Here is a 23,605-nt window from a genome sequence, read left to right as displayed (position 1 = left end):
GAGGCTGTGGACAGGTGTCTTTTATACAGATGATGAGTTCAAACAGGTGCCATTCATACAGGTAACGAGTGGGGGACAGAAAAGCTTCTTACAGAAGACGTTACAGGTCTGTGAGAGCCAGAGATTTTCCTTGTTTGAGGTGACCAAATACTTATTTTCCACCCTAATTTACGAATAAATTCTTTACAAATCCTACCATGTGAATTCATGGATTTTTTTTTCACATTCTGTATCTCACAGTTGAAGTGTACCTCTGGTGCAAATTACTGACCTCTGTCATCATTTTAAGTGGGGGAACTTGCACAATCGGTGGCTGACTAAATACTTTTTTGCCCCACTGTAAGTGTGGAGGCTGGGATGGGGCCTAAGTCTTGTTATCAGACTGAGGCCCAGTTTGATGGCTGTATTATGACAAATCTGGTTTTTGATGGTGACTTTCTCTTGATCATTTTTGAGTTCCACTCAGTTCCACCCAAAAATGTTGAAAACCGAACAGGAAAAGAGAAAATATGAAATTACCTGCTGGGGAGGCACTCAGCTGAGTCTCCAGCCTCTGCATCCGTCTCCAGAGCCAGTCTTAATGAAGAGGAGGAGGATGAAGAGGTGGGAGAGTGATAGGAAGCCAGATCACAGCGCTGTAGGTTGGACAGAAGCACGCGATTCTCATACTGAAGCTTCTTCACCTTCCCGCTTAGTTCTCCAATCTGAAGCGTCGCCAGTCGGAGCTCCTCCTCCTGAGTCGGGGTGTCAGTGCTGATAAGCACCGACCCTTCCTGTAACGTGTGCACCGGACTGTCGTTGAGCATCCCGTCTGTCAGCGACATTAATGAGTTGGACGACAGCGCGGATGCAGGAGGCGGGAGCTCAGATTTATAGCGGTTTATCTCGTTCATCAGAAGTTTATTTTGTTCCTCCATCTCAATGAGAGACCTCCTCAGCAGCTCTGCCTCTTCCTCCACAAACTGCAGGTGTCTCTGGAGCTCCATGACGTTTTCAGATGAAGCCCCGCCGCCAAGCACCATGGCCCCTGCTGTGAGGCCAAGCGCTGCCCCAAGACCGCCGCCAACACCACTGAGCTCTTGAGGACCATCTAAGGGGAAAAGCAATAAAAGTTAGATGCTAAAACAAACAAGGGCAAAAATTAAAAAAAAAAAAAACATACTTTTGGTATCTTCCTTGAGTCTTTGCACTGTATACTAACTGGCTACTGACTCTAGCCTCATCTTTACTACACAGCTAACAAGGACATATCAATCTTATCATCCCAGCAGCAAAATCACTGAATTTACAAAACAGTCTCAAAAGCAATTTAACAATATAAAATGAAAAGAAAAAAATTAAAATAAAGAAGCTAAGGACCTAATATACATATAAGCCTGAGCTTTTAGGTCACTGGGTTGGCTTTTACAAAAATCTGCCTTACTTTAGTCAGGAATTTAATCACTTTAGTATCCAGTTTTTCAACTTCAGTAAAGAAAACGTTATATCCATCTGCAGTATTTTATATGAGCAGTATGGCTCTGTCTGCCCTTGAAAGCCTAAGGGAAAGCATACCTTCCTGCCCTTCTGTGCACATACATTTAAAGCCTGAGGCAGGGAGAGCAGCACGGAGAGCCCAGAGTACAAAACAGACCAGGTAAAAGGCAAAAAAACCCCAAACCCATGATGTTGTTTAAGTCAGATACACCTTCACAAGGAGCAGCTAAAGTGCAGGTGGGTTGCAAAGAGGCTTGGATATCTACAAAGTTTACAACTGAAGTGGGCCAGCACTGAGATCAGCTAACATCAGCTCATGTATCTGGCTTGGCATGCCTCAGCTAATGTTATGCAATATGTGACAGACACAAGTATATATAAGGTCATTATTTACTGAAAGGAGCCAGCATACCAGCATATGTCTTTTTCCTAATCTAGCCACTTCCTATGTAAGATTTCTAAATACAAAATGTTTCCTGCTGATTTAAGATAATCTCCACCTCCAAGCAGGTGGAAGATCAGATGAAAAATGGACCACAGAATAATTAAACGATGAGACAAACCACCTTGCGGGCCCTTCATGTCGTCCATCTCAGCCCGTAGCCCCCTGTTCTCCACCTCCAGCTCCACAATGCGTCGACTCAGTAGGTTAGCCTCCTCCTCGACCAGCTTTAGGTGGACTCTGATTTCTGCCTCACGGGTGTGGGGGGAGTCAGCAACCTTACAGATGAGATGAGCAGAGAAAAGTAATTCACCTCCTAATTCTTCATGCTTTAATTTTAGATAATGCAAACTGGCTCAAATGTCTCTGTAGCAAATTGTCAAGGAGCCCCATCGTTTCCTCACCTCCTCCACAGTGAGGGAGGCATTGATGTCTCCGTAGAGCGACCTGTACTTGGCCAGCTCCTCCTTCATGGCCTCGCTGTCCTTCACCAGTTTGGTCAGCTTCTTGCACATCAGGGCTGATTCCTCTTTGGCAAAGTGGAGTTGACATTTCAGGTCTGAACTGTCCTCCTGCAGCGACGGGACAAGACGAAAAGAGAGCACAAAGGTGACGATGCTATAAAAAGTGCTGCATCACAAAGACACCAAAATGCATACAAGCGCATTATGGAAATGTCAGAGGGCTGTGTCGTCATTTGAGTATCGAATCATCTGCATTAAAAATAAAAATTAATTCAGATTCAAAAGTGCATATGACCAAATGATGAAAATAATTAAATCACATACATTTAATAAAGGCACCGGTTGTTTGGGTCTAAGATATAATTGAGAGTCACCCTCAGACCTTTCAGTGTAATTGTAAAAATGCAACGGCAGTCCATCATATGATTAGAAAGTCATAAAAATATAATTAGCTGTTATTAAGCTGTGTTATATGTGTTACAATAAATACATGATAACGAAAAGATAATTAAATAATGCTCCATTAGTATAATTTATGCAAAAACTTTAATGGAAAAGTGAATGAAGACAAGTAAATGAGAGAAAAAAAGAGTAGATAAGGTTCAGTGAGTAACGACGACAGACAGTCGAGCTTTGACAGAGGTTATACAGAGCTGAACGAAGTGACACACACAAAGTCAAAGCTGCAGACACACTCAGACACACAACAAGAGAACCGGTCAGATCACTTCATGAACAGAATGCAACCTTTAGATCCATCCAGACTGAGACGTGGATGACATTAGAGGTTAAGGTGAATCATCTGAGGACTGGTTTATATTCTGATGTTGATAAGTTTAATATCTTGGGCTCTGTATTTCTGTCAGCTTGCTGGTAAAAAAGAAAAAAACTAAACAAGACAGTGCAACATTAAGGCCATGCTGGCTAATGGTGAAACATTATGGTCCCTTTTTCAAGGTCTTTATAGTCTCTCAAAATAACTATATAAAACCACAAGTGCTGTATAATAACCTGATTCAATTTTCCTGTGCTGTTATCCTAAACTCAGTACTAAGCCTTGTCGACCTGAGGTGACCCCGTGCAGCCATTCCTCAGATGCAGCTCCGTGGTTGTATTTGTTTTACGGCCTGTGGAGCGATTCCAACCACATTAAGCTCGACGAGGGCCAGCGAATTTACAGCCATTTATGGTATGTGGCTTGGAATGGGAGCCCGGGCCCGGCTTGTGTTAGCAGCCAGAGAGATGGCGGTGTAGATAATTACCTTCACTGCAAACACCTTCTGTGGTGATTTGTTAGCCTGCTGAGTTTTTATTCTGCATCTGTGTAGTTTGTTCTTGTGTAAAACCTGAGCTCCTACACCACTTACTTCTTTAGTCCCTGTTTTCACATTCTTTGGGCGGTGTTTAAACTCTTCTAATGACTCAGAAGATTAATGAGGGGGGATCGACTCAAAAACAGTGGAGGAAAAAGCTACAGAATCAAAAGGAAGGAGAGACTGAAAGTGTAATCTTGAGACTTGAGCTGTATTCCCCAAGCAAACAAGAACTGAGTAGATAAGGATTACAGGAAGTACAAACACCTGCAGGACAAGATGGAGAAGAGTAAAGATGAGAAGGAAGAAGGGAACTGCTGATCTGTCTGCTTCAAACTGCAAGCAGACCGTTTGGATAGCTAAGAGTGTGATCCCCAGAGGAAATCGCTCAAAATAAGCAGAGACGCGCAAACAACAAAGTCATGAGTTGTAAGGCCAAAACACAGAAAGGATGAGAAGTTTCCTAACTTGACACATTCAGCGTCTATTCTGAAGCTTAAAACACAAGTGAAGGTTTGGACTGAAACAAATAATAAGACGTACGGAGGAGATGTTAGGGTTTTTCTAGTGGTGACTAAAATATCCGCATTCAAATTTATTTGTTTGCCTGTTTTCAATTATTAACCACATAAAAATTAGTCATCATAAAAATGAGACCATAACAACTCCTCATGGCATGTTCCATATGCATGTTACGCTTTACAATATCATACTCTAGTGCAGGGTATGATTTATGTCTGGGAACGTTCATGGAGGGCAGCTTTTCATAATTATTTCAGCGCTGTTCTGTTTTTCCTGCTTGATCAGGGCTAATAACGGTCATAGCCCACCTGCAGCACATGTGATTACATTCCCAGAGAGGTGACAGTTGCCTGCGGCGATGCTGACACTAAAAGCTACACCACAATATGATACAGTTTAATATCTATATTTCATATCTTTAGCTGTTATCGTTAGCTGTGGATGTCTGGACAGGCAGGAATGGAGCTTCGCTGTAAGAAATAGAAATATCCTGAATGAGTGTTTATCTATTAAAGAAAGTTGTATTATATCACAGCCTTGCAGATGCTTTTGGAGGAGTTATACTCTGTGTTCGCAAAGAGTGGTATAGTTCTGTAAAGGTTTCCCTCCGTCCCTGAAACCTACAGACGTAACTTCTCATGCCACTTGCTCTCCTGCTATAAGTGTCCCAAGCTGCAACACATTGTGTCTCGTATTGATTTGTTAAACCTTCTGGAGGAAAACACAGACGTGTGCGTGCTTGGTTCTTACCTGTGCGGCGAGCTTTTTGTCAGGTTTGTTGTTGGGTCGTGCTCCTCGTTTCTTCTGGGAGTTCTGAAACAAAGACACACACAGAGCCTCATTAGTAAGTCTTGACACCATATCGACTGTGAACTGTTTCAATAAAATGAAGAACGGACTCAGGCTGAAATGAAGAGGAGAGAGCAGGGACTTAGGGCCATCAAAAAGTGGTAATCTCAACTGTCAGCATCAAGACAAAAACAGATTAGGATTGTTTTGTGCAGCAAATGGGACGTCATTTTTGGGTTCTTTTGCACTTTAATATCACTAAATAACAGATTTAAGTCAGTGTAACTGCATGAAGCCGCAGTCTGGAGACTTAAATCCTTAAATTAAACATAAATACCAGAAAAACAGCTACCCTGGCTTCGACCAAACGTGACCACATTGGACTGCGAGCATCTTTTAGGTCCACTAATTACCATGTCCTGTTGTGTTTGTTTAAGCTGTACAAAATCAATCTCTTCAGATTCCTATGTCAAAACATCCAAGTTAGAGACATTAAAAATTCCATTTACAGCATAGTGCAGTGTAGTTTTCCTTTCAAATGATTTTTTTCCTTTCTTTTAAAACCAATTCAGAGTTTATTGAGGCTTAAAGGTAGGACTGAGATTGCTGCCACAAAAAGATGCATGGGTAGAACAAATTGGGTTTTCTCTACTACTACAAGAGCAGTCACAATGTATAAATGTCAAGGACTTAAAGTGTGAAAGGCAACAACAGAGAAAAAGCCCTTTTTACACACATAAAGAGCAAAATCAGACTTGTGGACCGGATAAGGACATTAGTCATTCCTGGTTTTTTAAAAAACGGTGTCAGCACAAACATTGACGTTGTATCTTCAAAAGTACAAAAGGTAATGGATGATGAGACATTGGCTACATTGGATACAAATCTGCTTTTTGGCAGATTTAGGCCTGCATTAGAATTAGAAAAATATATTTAAAATACTCAAAACCTATTTTTTTAAATTTCATCGTGACTGCCATGAATGGGCACACCAGAGTCATTAAATGCTTTTCTTATCTGTCTGTGCTTGATGTGTACCTGTAAGTGGTAAAATATCCAGACCATCTTTGTTTGAGCAGCTCTTTTCTTGTCATCTTATTATCTTACAAACAATACAATATTGTATGTACAGCAGCAAATCTGAGCCTTAATCTGCCACTGAACATCATTCTAGAACCTTATAAGCCACACACACACACACACACACACACACACACACACACACACACACACACACACACACACACACACACACACACACACACACACACACACAGAAATATGAAATTCCAAACACACTCTTTCATATGACACACTTCCTCTCCCTCTTGGGCTAAGCTTTGGATGTCACTGCAGTGGTGATGTGTATCATTTCTGTGGAGACTTGAATCAACACTGATAAGAGCGTGGAATTACAGCTGTGAGGTGGAGGTACAAGTGCTAGAATAAAGAGACACACAGACACATCATCCACTGTTTGTCCAACTATCTTCCCAGTGCATCAGACTATCATAAATCATCATCCTTCCCTCTCTTTACAGCCAATCATCACACATACACATGTACACACAGGACAGACGCTGCAGTGCAAGCAGCCAAGCTCATCTGGCTCACTCCGTTTCCATGGAAACAAGCTACTCTGCAATGAGAACTGCCAACAACAAAAGAAAGAAACGGAGGGATGAATAGAACAAAAAGGTGATAAAGGACGACATAAATATATAAACAAATGCTACTGCTTGGGTCATTTTTTAGATCTACAGTGTGTTTTTAATTTTCCCCCAAATGACCAGGCTTTAAGTGAATTATTAAAATGCTCCGCGGACACTATCAAGTGGAGGAAATTTCAAAATATGTTATCTTATAACCAGGTGTACTGCAGCGAAGCATCAGACTGAAGGACATTTATCAATCTGTCTCACTTCTTTCTGTTTTTTTTATGCATTCTGCTCTTTTATTTCTTCCAAATGATCGACTCATCATTCGTTGGGCTATTTCCTGATTTTTAATTTTTCATCTTTCCATGTCCTATTTTACTCTCCCAACCCATTTTATAACCATTTTATTATCGAGTGCAAACAGTGGTTAAAAGCTCTGAACTCACTGATCGATAGGCCTGCCTGATAATGGAACCATTGATTATGGCTGGAGGTTGAACAGATGTCAGAACTGTTGGATCAGGTTTTCAGCTGGGCAGCAATCACTGCGATCCACGAATTTCCAGCAACAGCAAACGCTGCTCTGTCTGACAAATTGTCATTGGAGTTGAAAATGCAGCAAATGAATAGTTCCTCAAACCTTTTCTGAGGAAAGGTGAGCAGCAATCTCCCGAGTTAAAAAGTGAGACCAATGAGGAAAAGGGCCAAAAAGTGCAGTTCTGTAAACGGCCACTTAAAGCTGGCTTCTAGCTGAGTTCTGATATGGATTTCTCTTATACCAGACAAATAAAAGGGGCTGCTGTTCCCACATGGGAGGCAAAATGACATTTTGATGTTAGAGACTTTTAGAGACACATCATTGATTACAGCAGCAGGGAAAGTATAGCTTTCTTTGCAATACATCTGGTCCATTCAGTTGTCCCATTAGGTAGTGATCTTGTGGAACAACCTAATATATATGATACAGTGTCACAGAGTAACTGCAGGCCAGCCAGTGTGTACAATAAGAGGAGAGAGAATTCTGGCATATTTTATTATTTACTTGAGTCCATTTCCTGTCTGCATATCTGTTATTTTCCAGTGTGCCTGACTTGTTTAAACCTGCTTTACCTGCTGATTCTTTAGCGAGCTGGGCAGGAGCACGACAAGCTCTAAAGAATACGAACTGATATGTTAGGAAACTGTTGCACATTTGCAATAATCCAACAGACTGTCAGTCATCTGTGTGATCCTCTGACTCTCTACACAACGGAAAACAAAAAAACCAGCAAACAGTACAGGCTGGATTGCAGAAACTGATAAACCGATATGTCAGAGGTTCTTCTCGCTGCAATCTGCATCAATCTGACCAAACTATCAGTTTAACAGCTAAAATGAGAACTTCACTGTCTGAATCTGGAATAAAAGGATGGTGATGGCAGCTGTTCTTTTAAATATAGTAAATATATATGTTTCTGCTGATCATTGATGCAATGACATTAACATTAACTATGACAGATGGAAATACCTCAAATACCTGTGTGCAGGATTTTTATACCTCAGTCATTACCCTTCTATATAAAAAACAACCTAACAAATTTCTATTCCTGTTCCTGGCACCCAGGTGTATTTGATGTGCAAACCCTCATTTTCACATAAGCATGCTTTGAAATGTTCATTATTATTTTATGTAAACGCACACACACTGTGCCTGAGCCTGCTTCTCATGTTTCTCAGCCTGTAGGTCTACGGTTACGCTGCAGATACGGTAACAAGTCAACTTCCATGTTATCTGATAACATATTTAATAGCGTCTGACCGCTGCCTCTGCTTTTTCAGCAGCAGCAAAGGTTGTGTCAGGATTTATTTTACAGTAACCCCACTGTTGATCCTCTGCAGCAGAAATGCTGATGAAAGGGGCGATGGAGACAGATAAAAAAATGTGAGGGGGAAATGATGACATATCCAGAGAGTGTCAGAAAGAGGAGCAAACAGATGGATTTTCAAAGTCAAACACTATTGCCTGAGTGAACCTCAGGATAAAAGGGAACAGATCAGGACAGAGAGGGAAAGAGGAAGAGATGGCCAGTGACAAAGAGACAGAAAGCAACAACAATGGCAGAGGAAGAAAAAGGGAACGTGAAAGAGAGAAATGTTGTCATTCCTCTGTCATGGATGAAGAGTCACAGCAGTGTAAACTTTTCTCCTTCCAATCCAATCCGATCCACAGCTCATCCAGCCATGGCGTATGGTACTGCAGAGCAGGGTGGGATCAAACGCAGTGAGACAAACACTCGAAGGAAAGTTGGGAAAGTCTGGAAGAGGGCCATGAAAAATGTTTAAAATGTTTGGCAGCTAATGAGGAACGGCAAAACCTAAACAAAGCAACGCTGCAATTCATGATGTGGCAATTACAACACCTGTAAAGGGCAAAAAATGTAAAAATGTGAGCGAATAAGAATGAAATAAAACCGACTTTATTGTGATGTTACTGTTGCTGAGAGCTTGAGAGACTGGAGAGAAAGAAACTGACATGCTTTCTGAGTGGAAATGGTTTTAACAGCGAGTCAGGTTACGGCCCGTCACACAGGTTAACTGACAATACATGACACTGCTCCTGGAGAACGAGGGGGAGAGAGAGGAGACTGCAAAGAAATCAGATTTGCTTTCAGTGTACAGACTCACTTAAACCAACCGGGCATGAAACCCTGGGCGTGACACAGCAGAGAGGAAAGGACTTCTAGAAAGAAATGGACTGTAAGGACGGGAGTCTAGCTTTGTCTTTACATCCACAAACTGAGGGCCTTTTTTCTGGTCCCACTCTCTGCCTCTATACACGGATGGACAGATTTAAAGGTGTACGCTGGCTGCACACACGGCATCCGTGGGGATCAAACACTTAACCTGGGCTACCAAACTCACTGTTCAACTGTCCAACATTTTCCAACGGTGACATTTTCAAGCTATTTGCTGATTTCATAGATTAGTTCACAACAGTTTTGATGCAGGGGTATCCTTTTATTTTGTTTTTCGAGTAGACACGGCAAAGCAAAGGTATGCCTAATATCCCTGTGTTGTGTTGTGTCTGCATTATCGTAATAATGTTGGTCCAGGATCAACATTGCACCGACCAGTCACGTGGCTGTGATGTGATAGCTTTGCAATGTGGGGAGAAAAAATAAAAAAATAAATCCTCTGCTTATATAAAACTCTCTCCTGGAACAAATGGTTAGCATTTAATGCTAACTGAATGCTCAGATAACATCCGTGGTCAGTTGCAATGTTAGTTATTATTATAATGATACAGGATACACAAACAAAGCAATGATTTCATGGACATGGACAGCATACATATAAATAATTATGCATAATTCTGAAGAAGGTCTGCACCAAAACGCTGCAAAGTCAGATTTTAAATCACAAAACTTTTATGTCACTTATAAAAATATTGTTGTCTGAAGAAAAACAAGAGTCTTTCAGTCACTGATGCACTGCTGCAAATAATTTACTCTGAAGGTAGAACTTAGATCAGATTGCTCGAATATTGAGTGAAAGTGTGTGTTTGTGGTTGCCAAGGGGATTGCGCAGGTTTCTGGAAAGAAAATTGATTTATTTGAAGTGGATGAAGCTCCAGACTCTCTCTCTCTCTCTTTGTTTCAGGCAGAGGAGCCGTCTCTGCATGAAAGAACAGGACATCACTACCGCACACCCGGGAACAAAGACTGGCCACAGCACAGCACATAACGAGTTGCATAACCCGGGTGTGTGTCTGTGTGTGTGTGCAAGATAAGAATGGATGGTGGTGCAGAGAAATGGAAGAGTGACAAGTGGGAGAGGAGGAGATAATTAGAAAGTACTATCCCTCCTAGTGCTAACAAAACACAACAAATCATCAGCGCTTGCTGCTACAAATCATTAAATTGGCTCATTAATGAGGTTTGAAATGCAATTAATCTTGTTTTTTTATCTGTTTTGGGGACATAAACTGCCTTGCATTCTAAAACAGGCTAAATTAACACATCTTGCTCAAATCTCGCTATTTACCCACTGAAACAATCCAACAATGTCAACACCAAAACACAACTGTGTGCTTGTGATGTTGTGAACACATCTCAACATCATATTTATAGTTGAAAAATCCCTTTGCTTAATTCCTAGGATGCACAAGCAGCGTTAAGCAGCTCTTCCCGACTGCGTGCACACAGAGCAAAGCCGCTCCGAGCACAGCGGAGCAGAACAGATAATACGAAAGCAACACCAACGTTTTCCCAATCCCCAGCCCGCTCAGCTCATTACTACACGCTCACACTGTTTCTCCATACTTTGCAGTATCTCTCACACCCTCTTAACACACATTTCATGAAAACGTTCCAACACCCGGCTAGTCCTGAATTAGGAAATAATAAGCCCATTTGCTGTGAGCGCTTCAAGCATAAAGCCACTTTGGCTGCTGTGGTTATGACCATGAACTCCAACTTTTCTAAATTTCCATTTTCTAAATTTGCTTATAACTTTCAATCACACCGGTGGTTTTACAGGTTATGATATTATAAACAAATTATTTCTGCAATTCGATGGTTTTAGTTTGAGTTTCCATTTTTCTCACTTTTTCAATAAGATGTAAACGGTGCAGACAATATTTTTAGAATCAAGATTCAAAGATTCAAAGTGTTTATTGTCATGTGTACAGAAGAAATAGCATTTCTCTGCGCAATGAAATTCTTCCTTTGCTGTCCATACACAAATGCCACACACAGTGGTATGAATTTTCTTGTGGTTTTCACTAGTATAGGGATAATATTTTAATAAGATCCAGAGAAAGAATTCAGGAACATTTGCTGTCACATATCTTGGTACTGAAAAGAATGAAGATGAACAGACTTGTTGACTAGAAGTATCGACGGGCAGCTCTAAATGTATCCTCCAACAGAGATTTGTTTGCTGAACACACCTCTACATCTTTACTCTTCTTTTAGATAAGTGAACACAGTGAGGTCCCGTATCATCGCCAATATTACCGTAAATAAAAGAAGCCTGGCTGGCCTTGAGGCCTCAGCAGATGCAAAGAAAAGATGCCTTGAGAAACCTTGAGGTCAGTGGCAGCTTCAAATCTGTGGGGTTCAGTAAAGGCTCGATTGAGCGGGACCTTTCCACACCTCTCTAAAATAGGAAGATCTACCATAAAAATCCTGCACACCAATTTTACAGCTCCAGTGAGCAATTGGGGGGCGGCAAAAACTGCCGCATCTGGCTTCAAAGTAAAGATGATTTGTAAGTGAAGTGATAAAACCTGTCAGAGCGACTCTGGCCTCGAGTAGAAATTTCAAGATCTGGGCACATTAAATTTGATGCTGGAAACATCATGGTTAGGCAACACATCAGAGAGCGATGGGAGCGCGTGAAGAAAAACAAACACATTTGTTCGTTCATTTCGTCACACTTGCTCATTTCTTGCTTCATTTCTTGCTCTTCTACTCTTTGAATGGTAAAATGAAACGCAGCAAAGCCCTGCGCAGTGCACAAACTCTGTTAGTAATGTTTGCTATAATGAAATATTCATTTTTGACAGCTGAAAGCTAATGGTGACACATTCCTGACTGTACTATAACACCAAAAATGACTGGTTTGAGTTCTTACGAATGCAACTGTTAAATAAAAAAACATCCATTTTTCATATAAACATGATGTAGCCTCCCCTGCCTTAAACTGGGAGGTAAATTTCACACAAGCACACAGGAAAAAAACACACCAACAGTGAAGAGGAGGAATGAAAAAGTGGAAAGCCAGTGTGGTTAGGGATGACTGAGCTTTCCAAAACTATCAGACTGGCACATTAACAGCAGAAACGCAAGGATTCAATTAACGCAAACAACGAAGTCGTTCATTTTTGAAATGTATATTTGTTGTGTGACGTCTGCTTTAATCAGAAAAGGATTCCTGGGAAAAACTCACTCAAGGAACGTCTGAAGCACCAAACGGCTCCAGTTCAGAAATCCGGCAATTAGTTGACGTCAGTGTGGACTTTATGGTGGAGTGTAAAACAAAGGTGCCTTTCTCTAGCACACACGCACACATACTCACTGCATGCTATCTCTGCTTGCACCCAGTTATGTCCTGCTTTCAAAATACAGCAGGGAAAGCAAGAGGAAGAAAAAAACTGAACAGAAGAGAAGCTGATGAATGAGAGTTGTATGTGAATGAACAGCCTGGTGCCATCACGGTGAAGAAGGCAAAGCAGACGACTGTATCATCTTCATAGAGATACAGGGAGATGTGGAGGAGGAACAGACACGCTGACTGAAAACTATTAATCTAACCGTTTCCGTCTGGTGCTTCGGGATGTCTGGGCGATAGGGTCGCGACCCGGGCAGACTGAGTGAGACAAAATGGTACAAATAACATTTTTTTTTGTATTTCTCCCTGTGTGTTGTCTGCTAAACATGCAGTGGAAAAATAAAAGCTAGATATCACGGCAAAGCTCCTTCTGACCGCCGTGTTATGTAGCTAATAAAGTATCTGGTCAGTGTATGTTAATCTATATGAGCACATTAAACCTCTTATTAGGGAATTTTGCTAAATACTAGGATCAAAGGCAGAATATAATTTAAATTTCCAGGGTACTGTTAAACAATGGGAATCCATGGTTGCTTGTAAATCCTCACTCATGTTTGGTTTTTTAATGCCTAAACATATGAGCACCTGTATTTACAGATGTGTTTACCCCATCAAGAACCTGTTCCATGTATTTCCACCCAAAAAAATAAATAAATTTGGAACCAGCATGACAAACCTGAAACTGGCCATCAGCGGGTGTGGGAGTGGCTTCTGAAAAGAATTCCAATTCTTGGTGGATTCAGCCAACACATTCTGCTAGCCACAATTTTTCTTCCCACAGAAATGACCCCAAATCCTGCTAATAAGAAATGTGGGTTGGCTCTCAAAAGGGATTGAAGCTGATTTGGCATCAGAACTGGCACCGAGACTAGTGAGTGTTGGTAGAAAACAGTTTATTCCTAACATCTACTCCTCACACACACACACACACACACACACACACACACACACACACACACACACACACACACACACACACACACACACACACACACACACACACAAACAGAAAAAAAGACCTAATCTTTCAGTATGTCACAATATAGCTTAACCACAACTGGATGCACACACCTTTCCATTGCCTCTGCTGATGAATTGTTTTGTCAAACATTAGCATTCATTAATTACAGCAGGTCTGATGGAAATCTCCTCTATGCAATTTTCCTCTGTGCAATTAAATTGATCCAAACCCTGCTGCGAATTAGTCAGTGTCTTCTGGGAAATCACTGGAAGTTGAGCTCAAACACTCTCCTCCAGCTGCTGGAGCACCATGCAAAGGCTGCCCAGCTGCAAGAGCTGAGAGCGTCATTCATTCATGTGCTGTTGCTTTTGAATACTATTACTTAAAAGAAACAGTTATGTTGCGTCTTAAAATGTTCCCACAGTGTCTGTTGTGGCGTTTCGCTGTGCAAATTAAGGCTGACATGATGTAACGCAAGAGTGATTCAGCTCACATCCGCCTGTGCGTATCATTGAAGCTTAAGCCAATAGAGTGAATGGTCTATTAGCATTGCATTAGCATAGCATTAGCAGAGCAACAAAAAGCTGCAAGACAGATAGAGCTTGGATATGATACTCTGCAACACCAGACTGTACAGAAGAGAAAACCAGCCTCCTTCTCTTCAGTTTACGTTGGCTCTTCACAGACAGACAGACACACACTCTGAAACAGGCAAACAAAGGATCAAGAATTAAGGAAGATGAGGATGGAGAAGGAGGGGCAGAGCAAGGAGGCTTTGTAGGTCTTTGTTACTAAAACCACTGCTGACTTTCAGCCACTTCCATTACAGAAAAGCTGACAGTCTATATCTGCCGATGTGCGTGCACGAGTGTGTCTCCAGACGCTCTGCTTATTAAGGCAGTGTGTTAGTAGGTGACCTTGCGCAAATGAACAGCCTTCAAGTGGTATTGATCTGAATTATTCATATGTGTACAGTGTGCACATTGTGCCTTGACAGTGCGTGTGTGCGTGTTAAGCTGCAACATGGGCGTGCATAATATAAAGTCCAGCCCACTACGGGTGCGAGTGAAGGGATCTGTGTGTTTTTATGAGTGTGCCTGGTAGAGCTGGAAGCTGAACAAAGCAAGCACAGCCTAAGAGGAGGACTAGTGTGTTTGCGTGCGTGTGCGTGCGTGTAGTAGACATCAACCCTTAATGCCAAATACCTCTCTCACCTCCTTCCTTCCTTCTCTTCATGTGTCCACAGGGTCCTAACGCCTTAAAAGTTTCCTTATTCCATTGATTATCAATTGTTACAACCAATATTATTCAGTTAAACTGTGTGCTAATCACAAGCGCCAAATATGCCCCTCAGGGACTTGTTTTCTATTTCCTATTGTGCTCTTATTTTGCCTTTGGAGTAGACGGGCACATTTTTGGCATTTTCTGGATGATATTTGATCAAAATATTAAGACACTGCTACATCTACAAGAACACAAAGCAGCCACGGTGTAAACGTCCAGATTATCCTGATATATTGTAGTAAAAACTGGCAGCTGATGTGCCACTGCAATCTAGAATGATAGTTTATAACTATATAATATAACATCACTACAGTCCTGTACACAATATAAGGTTTTGTGTGTGCCCACTATAAGCAGTTTGCCCCAGTGCACTGATACCAGTGATACTGAATTGTATTTGTGTCTGCTTATTTTGTGCTTTTACTAGAAACCCTCCATGGTGATGTCAGAATTAAGTAAGACATCCAGACAGGTGCATCACAGATATCAGACTCTTAATATTTGATCGTCTGACCTCTTCTCCTCTGAGAAGCAAATCCAGGGAGCTAAGGATGCAGCATCCATTTACATCCCCCCGCCTCCCGACAAACGCCTCTGCAACCGCAGACCATAATATGTTGCCTTGGCGATGGCTTTTGCAGCCTGTCGCTAAGGCACCCTGTTGGCAACACATTAGTGAAAAGACAGAGAGACGAAGAGGAGGACGGAAGCGGGAGAAGGAAATGTGGGAGGGGTGAAGGGGACGGAGGGCAGGATGAATGATAAGCGGGTCGAAGAAGAGAAGAAGGAAAGAAGGAAAGGAAAGAAGGTGTTTCAAAACAAATCAGAAACAATAAAGTACAGGAAGCCCAGACACTTAAAAGGCTTTTGACAGCTTCACCTCTTCAAACCCAAACCATGACCGATGACCAAATACAACTGCCCCTCTTATTCTCCTGTTTATTTGTTGTCATTTAGTAAGCTCTTCGCTAATAAGGGCAGACAAAGAAACCATATATATCTACATAAACACCATTAACAGCACATTCCCTATGTGCGTCATGTAAGAATATAAAACATGTGACATGATGACGGACTGTCAGCAGTGGCACAGAGAGAAGGAGAGGCAACGACGAAAAGATTTACTGGTATAATAAGAATAATATGACACTATAATTCTGCAGTCATAATAATTGCATTAAAGGAAATAAGACAAAATTACAAGTGTCTCGTTGCAGGCTGTAAAGTGTTTCCCTGCCACACTTCTTTTTCCTCGCAATCATTTTTTCTCTTCCAATTCGTCCTTGCGTTCTCATTGCAGAGAAAAAAGCTCCACCGACAATATTTCTCTGCATATATTTGGACATAATTTTTAAAAATGGCTGTCCAAATGCAGGCCAATGTGAAACTGTCATAAACCTGATTTATTGTTTAGCACAGGGAGCAGCATGGAAAAACCTTTTTCCAGCCTACTCGGTGCAACATATTATCCAGCCTGCAAACATGATTCTGGGTTTTGTGACTCTTAATGATGACTTGCCTAGTAACTCTTATGTTTAGTAGATGATTGCAAGCAAATGAGTCATCAAGTTTGATGCTTTTTTATGTTTTAAGAGTCATGCTGTGCAGTCGCTCTTGGACTGCAGGCGGCTCTTAAGTTGTCTTTGCAGCTTTATTTACACAGGAACATTTTCTTTCTTTAAGAAGTCATCTTTGGCTGCTATTGATCATACCCGACGCTTTATAAAAAACAATACTTTGTGTAAAACGTATAAGACGTGTCCTGATGGAACTGTTTTAATTGTTATTTGCTACTTGAACTTGAACACCTGTCTTTTATGGTACAGTCACACTAGGGAAAACAGTGGTTGCAAGTCGCAAGGAGGTTGCTGTCCTGGGAGGTGTTAAGCTAAGAGGAAGTTGTTGTAAACGCAGGCTTTCAGTTGGTTTCAGTCCTCGTGTGTTCGTTTGCCATCTGGTCTGGTTAAACAAGCATTAAACATCATCTTTCCTCCCCCTTTTTCCCTTTTTCTCTGTGGCAGGCACCTGATCTGACAGCAAGTGTTACCTCAGAGTCACAGAGAGAAACCATATGTGAATGAGAAAACAAACACACACACACACACACACACACACACACACACACACACACACACACACACACACACATACACACTCAAGCTCTTTCACCAACATACCGGGTCTCCATCTGGTGTGCGTGACAGAGGATGTCCCAGCAAAGCATAAAACAGCACCCAGTTAGATCCTATAAATAGAGAGCATCATCTACAGTTAACACCTCTCTGCTCTCCTGCAGCCAGGCCCTCTGCCTCACAGTTTATGTTTTCGACAGGGAATGGAGGAAAAGCCCAAAGTTAACCACGTGCACCTTATCACCGAGATTAGCATCAGACAGAAAGTCAGATTGCGGTGGGAAGGAAGCAACAAAGAAAGAAACTCAGGGATAAACATTACTGTGTGTGTTTTTCAAGGGTAAATGTCCTGAATCTTTAAAGGATCATTACTGCGGGATGATTATCTTGCAATTTGTGAGCTCTGGTTTAGAAGTACAAATGTTGCACAACTTGTATTTTGGGCACATACAATATGATCCTGGGAAGCTGAGTGGGATATCATTAGTAGCAAGCACAGTGTTACTAGTATGGATGCTCTGTTATAACGGCCCCTATAGACATGTCAAATTATATTAGCCCATCTGCAAATAAGATAAGATTCATCAGTATTGGTGACATTTCTATTTCTTCATAGACATATACACTGTTATTCTACAAGGTTTGGGCATCTCCACAAACATTTTAAGCAAATAAGGAGGTGAATTAACTATAAATTAACTAATGTATATGACACACATTCATGAGTGGTTTGCACTCATGCATATGGTCAGTAGCTTCCTGATAAGTGGGTTTCACATGTTTAATTAATCAGTATATCTTGTCATTTGCAGTTTCACACCTGACACACACACACAGACACACGGGGTGCGCTAGCTAACGGTCTGAGTGTACTGCATGTGTATGTGCAAGAGTGCAGAGTGAAGTGAAGTGTGTCTGACAGGCTGACTGTGTGTCCAGTAATTGGCAGCATGAACTCCATCAGTCTGTGGGAGCGATACTCCCTTTATGTTCGATGTAAAGATAACAGAGAGCGCAAGTATCAAATGAAAATTGCAGTAATAACGTCACATCTCTTTGTTAATTTTTTCTATTTTAACTGTCATGCGAATTTTTAAACACGCAAAGTGTACGCATTATGCATATGAAAGAAAAATTAAAAATAATTCTATTTAACAGTGTGTCCGTCCCACAGGAGAAGGCCACAGGAAGCCATTGTGAGGTTCATAAAAGCAGACTAAGTGAAGCCCTTTGTGCTTTGAATAATAACGGGCTGTTTGATCTCACTGACAGCAGAACAAAGCCTGACTCTGATGGACATGTCGGGGTTCTGGTGACCTTTTAGGTGTGTCTGACAGTTCAAACACAACGACAAAGACCAAACACAGGCACCATCCGCAGGCACAAAAGTGGTATCAGCGCGATTACCAAAAGAGGACAGTGCTGAGATTATACACAGGCTTTCTGAGTTATTGTAAAACAGGGAAAAACTCAATCTGTCCAGATTTCGAGATACCTGGTTTAATTTCATCAAGACTATTCAAAATTCAAAGACTTTTATTCATAAATAATAAATAGAGCAATACCTTCTGTTTTAATTTCAATGCCAGTGAGAAACAAGCGCAAAACCAGATCAGAGCAGAGCAAATTAGGATTTAATGCCTTCTAACGTTGACCACTCCTACTGGGGTTATAATTTCATTTGACATTCAAGAAGATATCTGCACCATAAGCCTTAAATAACCTGTCCCCGGTGTTTGTCTGGGTTGAACTGTTGATTTCATTAGATTTAATTAACATCTTGATAACTGAGCTCACGCATAATGAAGCTGCAAAACACTTGAGGCGTGCTCTCATACCAGCTGAAACGTATCTTCCCTTAACTGTCAGAGATTTCCTGTGTTTGTCGACAGACATTAAACACACCACTCGTCTCCTAGCCTTGCCGTTCGCTCCCCTCATCTTTTTTTCTTATCTCCGTCTCCTTCCATCAGGGTCCCGCAAATCCAGGCAATCAGTTGCTGTGACAGGAAATCAAACAGGATATGACAGGCTGATTGGAGCCTTAGCCTCACTTTCTGAGGAGAAAGAAATGTTGTGACCTTGTCTTGTCCACCAGTAATAACTGCTTATGCGAGGAAAAAAAACTGCATGTGTTCATACTGTGCATATTTAGTATCCAGGAAGCTACTTTTAAAGTTAGATCTTCTTCTTCTTTCATGCTTTCGTGCATTAGGGGAAAAATGTAATTCCTCATTATTACCACTGCATACATCTTCCAGCCTTCCAGTGTTCTGGAGTGGATGTAGACTCACATGCTGGGTGCAGGACTGGCTCTTCTCACTCTTCCCACTCACTTTACTCAGCTTCTTCCGTCTTTCAGGAGTAATACAAATCGCAGAAATAAAGCCTGAATTATTCCTGTGTGCGTTATTAACAATGACTGATGTGGCATTTATAATTACATCACAAACATTAGCAGCTAATAGGAAAAACAAGTCTTCTCCACATGGCACAGTGTGAGCTTATTCAACCCAGTTACCGGCTCCTGTGACCTGATTATTGTGGCTAATGTAACTCGCACAGATGCACGCAACCACACCCAAACAAACATTCAGTCGTTAGCTGTGAGTTAGAGAACGCGTTTTTAGCACAGTTTATCGACCCTGATGACCTGCTACAAGGACTTGGGATGTGACTGTCACCCTCGACAGGAGATGAGCAACGCTAATGAACACGGAGGGCATCAATGTGGAGCTGTTTTTATCGCGTGGCTGTTACTGTCTCCAAAGCAGATTTTGCCCACGGGACAATAAACTTTAGTGCGTCATAAATTACAAGGAGAGGTAGAGAAGAAAGGAAAATGAAGGCAGGGAAAGGCGACGAGAAGGACAGACAGAACAAAAAGGGCAGACTTGGAGAAAACAAAATATCATCAAATTAGTTCAGAGAGCTTATCAGATCGTCATTATAATTTACAATCACAATCATTTAAAAATATCTTTCAGAATGCTTCTTTATTTCACACAGGGGTTAAATGTCGATTGTTGAAAGCTGATTGCCAACTGGTTGTATTCTGGTTATATTCCTGCAAAAACAAAGCTGCTGAGTGTTTATGGCATTTTGCATCTTGCACCCCTGGAACAAATTCAAAAAGAAAAATTAAGTTAGTTAAAACAAGCAAATGTAAATTAAAAAACAAAAAAGAATTAGTACACAAAAGTACAAATCTCTAGCAATGATGGCAGATAACAATGTTTCTATTTCTGATCCCAAAGTTTAACAGTGAAAGGATCTTTCAATCTTTTGCTAACCCACAAAAATCCATCCAATCTCATATAAATCGATGGTTCCTAATACCAAAGTCTTCGACCCACATGTTACATTATATACAGTAAGCCGAGAAAAACAATTGGTACACTCACCTATGTATTGTCTTAACTACAGCCCTTAGATATGCCCACCCCTACACAACTGAATTTAAACGGTGTGCTTGTATCAAAGCAGCTACATGACTGACTTGTTTCCTGGGTCGGCTTAAATTGGCTTTCGGGGTCAGGAGCAGGTCAGCTCCCATCTCTGGTGTTGCCTCATTCTCCCACAGATTTCAGGTCTTTCACAGGAAGTGTCTCATAGTGGCAACACGGATTTGTCTCCTCTCTGTTGTGCCCAGCAGCATCCTCACATGAACATTACACTGTCAGAAACCTTCAGCAGTGGGAGTTTAATAATCCACTTTCTGTCTAATTATAATCACAAAGGGTTTAAGTCCGGGCTTGTAGTTTTGCTGTGGGCAATTTCCCCCCCACTAATTATGAAGAAATCTATTTATGAGAGCACCCAGAGCCTAATTTGGAAGGAGACCATTAGACCATTTATAATAAGTCTGAAATAATAAATAAGCGGATGACTCATCAACAGGTTTTAGTTAGTTTTGCACATATTAACAATAACTGCCTCCTCAGCCTGGACGCTCATATAACAAGACTGCCTTTGAGACAGAAAGTGATTCTCTGCAGCAAGCTTTAGGGTTCAGGTTAATGAGCCATAACAGAGTGAATATTAGCCATTTAAACAGTGATGGTCTGGCCTTGTGGACTGCAGCAATCTCATAATTCCCTGCAATATGTGGGCTAATAGCTAACCCCGATGACATGAGACAATCAGGGAAACGCAGCTGAATCCAGCCATTCTGGACGGCATATGCTCTGTTCTGTAGGAGAGGACAAACCTGCAGTAAACTGACCTTGGCAAGAGGACACTTTCAAAGGATCCCTTTCATATTTAAAGCTACGTCAGACAATTTCACTTCCTGGCAAACCTGCACAGCTTCAAGGAGGGATCGTCTAAAATGTTTTTGAAGTCCATCCGACAAATCTTAGAGAAAAGTGCCAGGGAGCAAACCTGAGTCGCACTCTTTCTTTATTCCTTGTTGAAAGGATTTAGATATGTTGGTCCAGGTTTTTCGCTCATGTTTCAAAGAAATTCTGTATTTTTCTCCTAACATACCGGTAACTATCTCAGTCAGTATACTCAGTTTATGCCTTTCTGTTTACATTTTCTGCATTTGATAACCTTTAATTGCATACTGTACTGGTTATTGATCTAATAACAGTCTAAACATTAAGCTCCCCTGCTTTCTTGCTGCAAAATAAATGACCAAATTCATGCCAGCCTTTGAAAGTGTCAATTTTATAACCTACAGTTTCCTAAACACAAAGCTCTGTGCAAGTACATTTTGTTTTTTAATGGACATGTGATGATAAAAAACAGCAATCATGTAATTAACTGCTCTAACATAAAAAATCAGAGCCTCCTTACTTTTTATTAAAGTGCTCTGAAGGCTAAAACCCACAGTGTGGTCACGTGATCATGATCAGCTGATGAAACCATGCACTCTTTAATGGTCCACTGGTGTCCTCTGCCATCATGCAAAGGCACGAAGATAAATCTCCTTTACTGTGGGATTACACAGTCACCTACTCCACTGAACATGTCTCTCCTCCACTCCTCAAACACCTCTCTATTATTTCCTATACACCACCTTATTTACATTTCCATCACCACATTTCTGTTTTCTTGACTTTCTTCTCCAAACTCCACCTATTTGTGTTCCCACACTCATCCTGGCTTCATTTCATCCCTACCTTGTATTCATATTTTTAACTTTTCCTTTATTTTCTCTGTTGACATCCAGATTCATGTCAAAGTCTTTTTAGCAGTACTTTATGTGCTTTCCACATCCTCATTCATTTTGCTTCCAATCAGCTCAAAAAATGACAAAAGTAACTCCCAGTCATCAGCCTATCACAGCTAGCAAAGAGCGAAAGGCAGGGTTAACCAGGTAGCCTGTCCATCACAGGGCCAACACATAGAGATGGACGCCAACTTAGAATCTCCAATTAACCCAACCCCACAAATGTATGAGGAAGCTGCGGTACCTGGATAGAACATGCAAACTCCTCACAGAAAGGCCCCCAGCCAGATGGTGGATTTGAACCTGGAGAAACCCTCCCACCCTCCGCCAAAAGTAACTTAACTCTGAAAAAAGCAACAGATCATCACTGAGTATTTTTGGCAAGGTATTAAGAAGGTGCTAATAGCTTCATTAATATACTGTTATTTTAAAACTCTGAGGACAGATCGTAGCCTCTGTCACATATCAGCTGGTGTTGTGCAACATTTCACAAATAACTTATTCGGTTCAGGTTTCTTTTTGAGAACTGCTCAGTCCTTTTACAATAACCGCATCAAACTTTCCATTCCCACCTGGTCACCTGGAAACTAAAATGCAATAAAACTGTCCAATGGCTGCTTACAAATACCAGTTCTCTGGATCACCTTTGCCTCTGTCATTTTTTTCACGGTTGAAGACACCAGGAGCGTCTTTTGGTAAAACGCTTTGTTTAGATCAAAATCTGCGCTCGCTAAAACAAACACTTCTAATAGTTCTGCTTCTAGCATTGATGTCACATGGCGGAGCACACAAAGAACTCTTTCTCCCCCCCACCCACACTTTCACAATAACATTTAAGAAACCCACAAACGTTTGCTGAATGCCATAGCAGACACAAGCTTCAGACTGCCCTTTTTCTAAAAAAGAAAGAAAGAAAGCACAGAAGAAAAGAAGGTAAAATCGATTTCCTGATATGTATTTGATATCAGGGTGATAAGCTTGTACATCTAATACTTTAGCCCAGCTATTTCACTTTGCTAGCAGACGTAACGTGAAGTCTGTTGTACAGAATCAGTGAGAATGCAGGAACAAATATCGCTGCTGGAAATTTAATCTGACGCACACTACTCACACAGCACATATTGGATGCTTATACATGCTTACACAGCCCCGTCTGCCTGCTCTGTTAAGTCAGGTCATGCAGCTACAGTCATTTCTTTCTTCTTTTCATCTTTTCCTTTTATTGACCTCTTTTTCCTCACCTCTTTCTCCCCTCCCCTCCCATCTCTGTCATAGTTCTTAACACAGCAACCCTT

At 41.3% G+C, this 23,605-nt stretch overlaps 1 protein-coding gene across 1 annotated transcript in view; it reads right to left on the bottom strand.

Moving 5' to 3' along the window:
• The window catches only part of mtcl2 (microtubule crosslinking factor 2), an 86,734-nt gene that overhangs the window by 27,700 nt on the left and 35,429 nt on the right, over positions 1–23,605 (bottom strand). Inside the window, exons 5-8 of the mRNA XM_080899928.1 lie at positions 4,968–5,030; positions 2,323–2,490; positions 2,043–2,196; positions 520–1,090 (exon numbers count right to left, since the gene is read on the bottom strand). Coding sequence (XP_080756054.1) covers positions 520–1,090; positions 2,043–2,196; positions 2,323–2,490; positions 4,968–5,030 — 956 coding nt within the window. The remainder of the gene's footprint in view (positions 1–519; positions 1,091–2,042; positions 2,197–2,322; positions 2,491–4,967; positions 5,031–23,605) is intronic.

The sequence above is a fragment of the Rhamphochromis sp. 'chilingali' genome, assembly GCF_963969265.1.
Source record: "Rhamphochromis sp. 'chilingali' genome assembly, chromosome: 12".
Lineage (NCBI taxonomy): Eukaryota > Metazoa > Chordata > Actinopteri > Cichliformes > Cichlidae > Rhamphochromis > Rhamphochromis sp. 'chilingali'.
The sequence above is the reverse complement of the archived record's forward strand: the minus strand, read 5'-3'. Positions and strand labels throughout refer to the sequence as shown.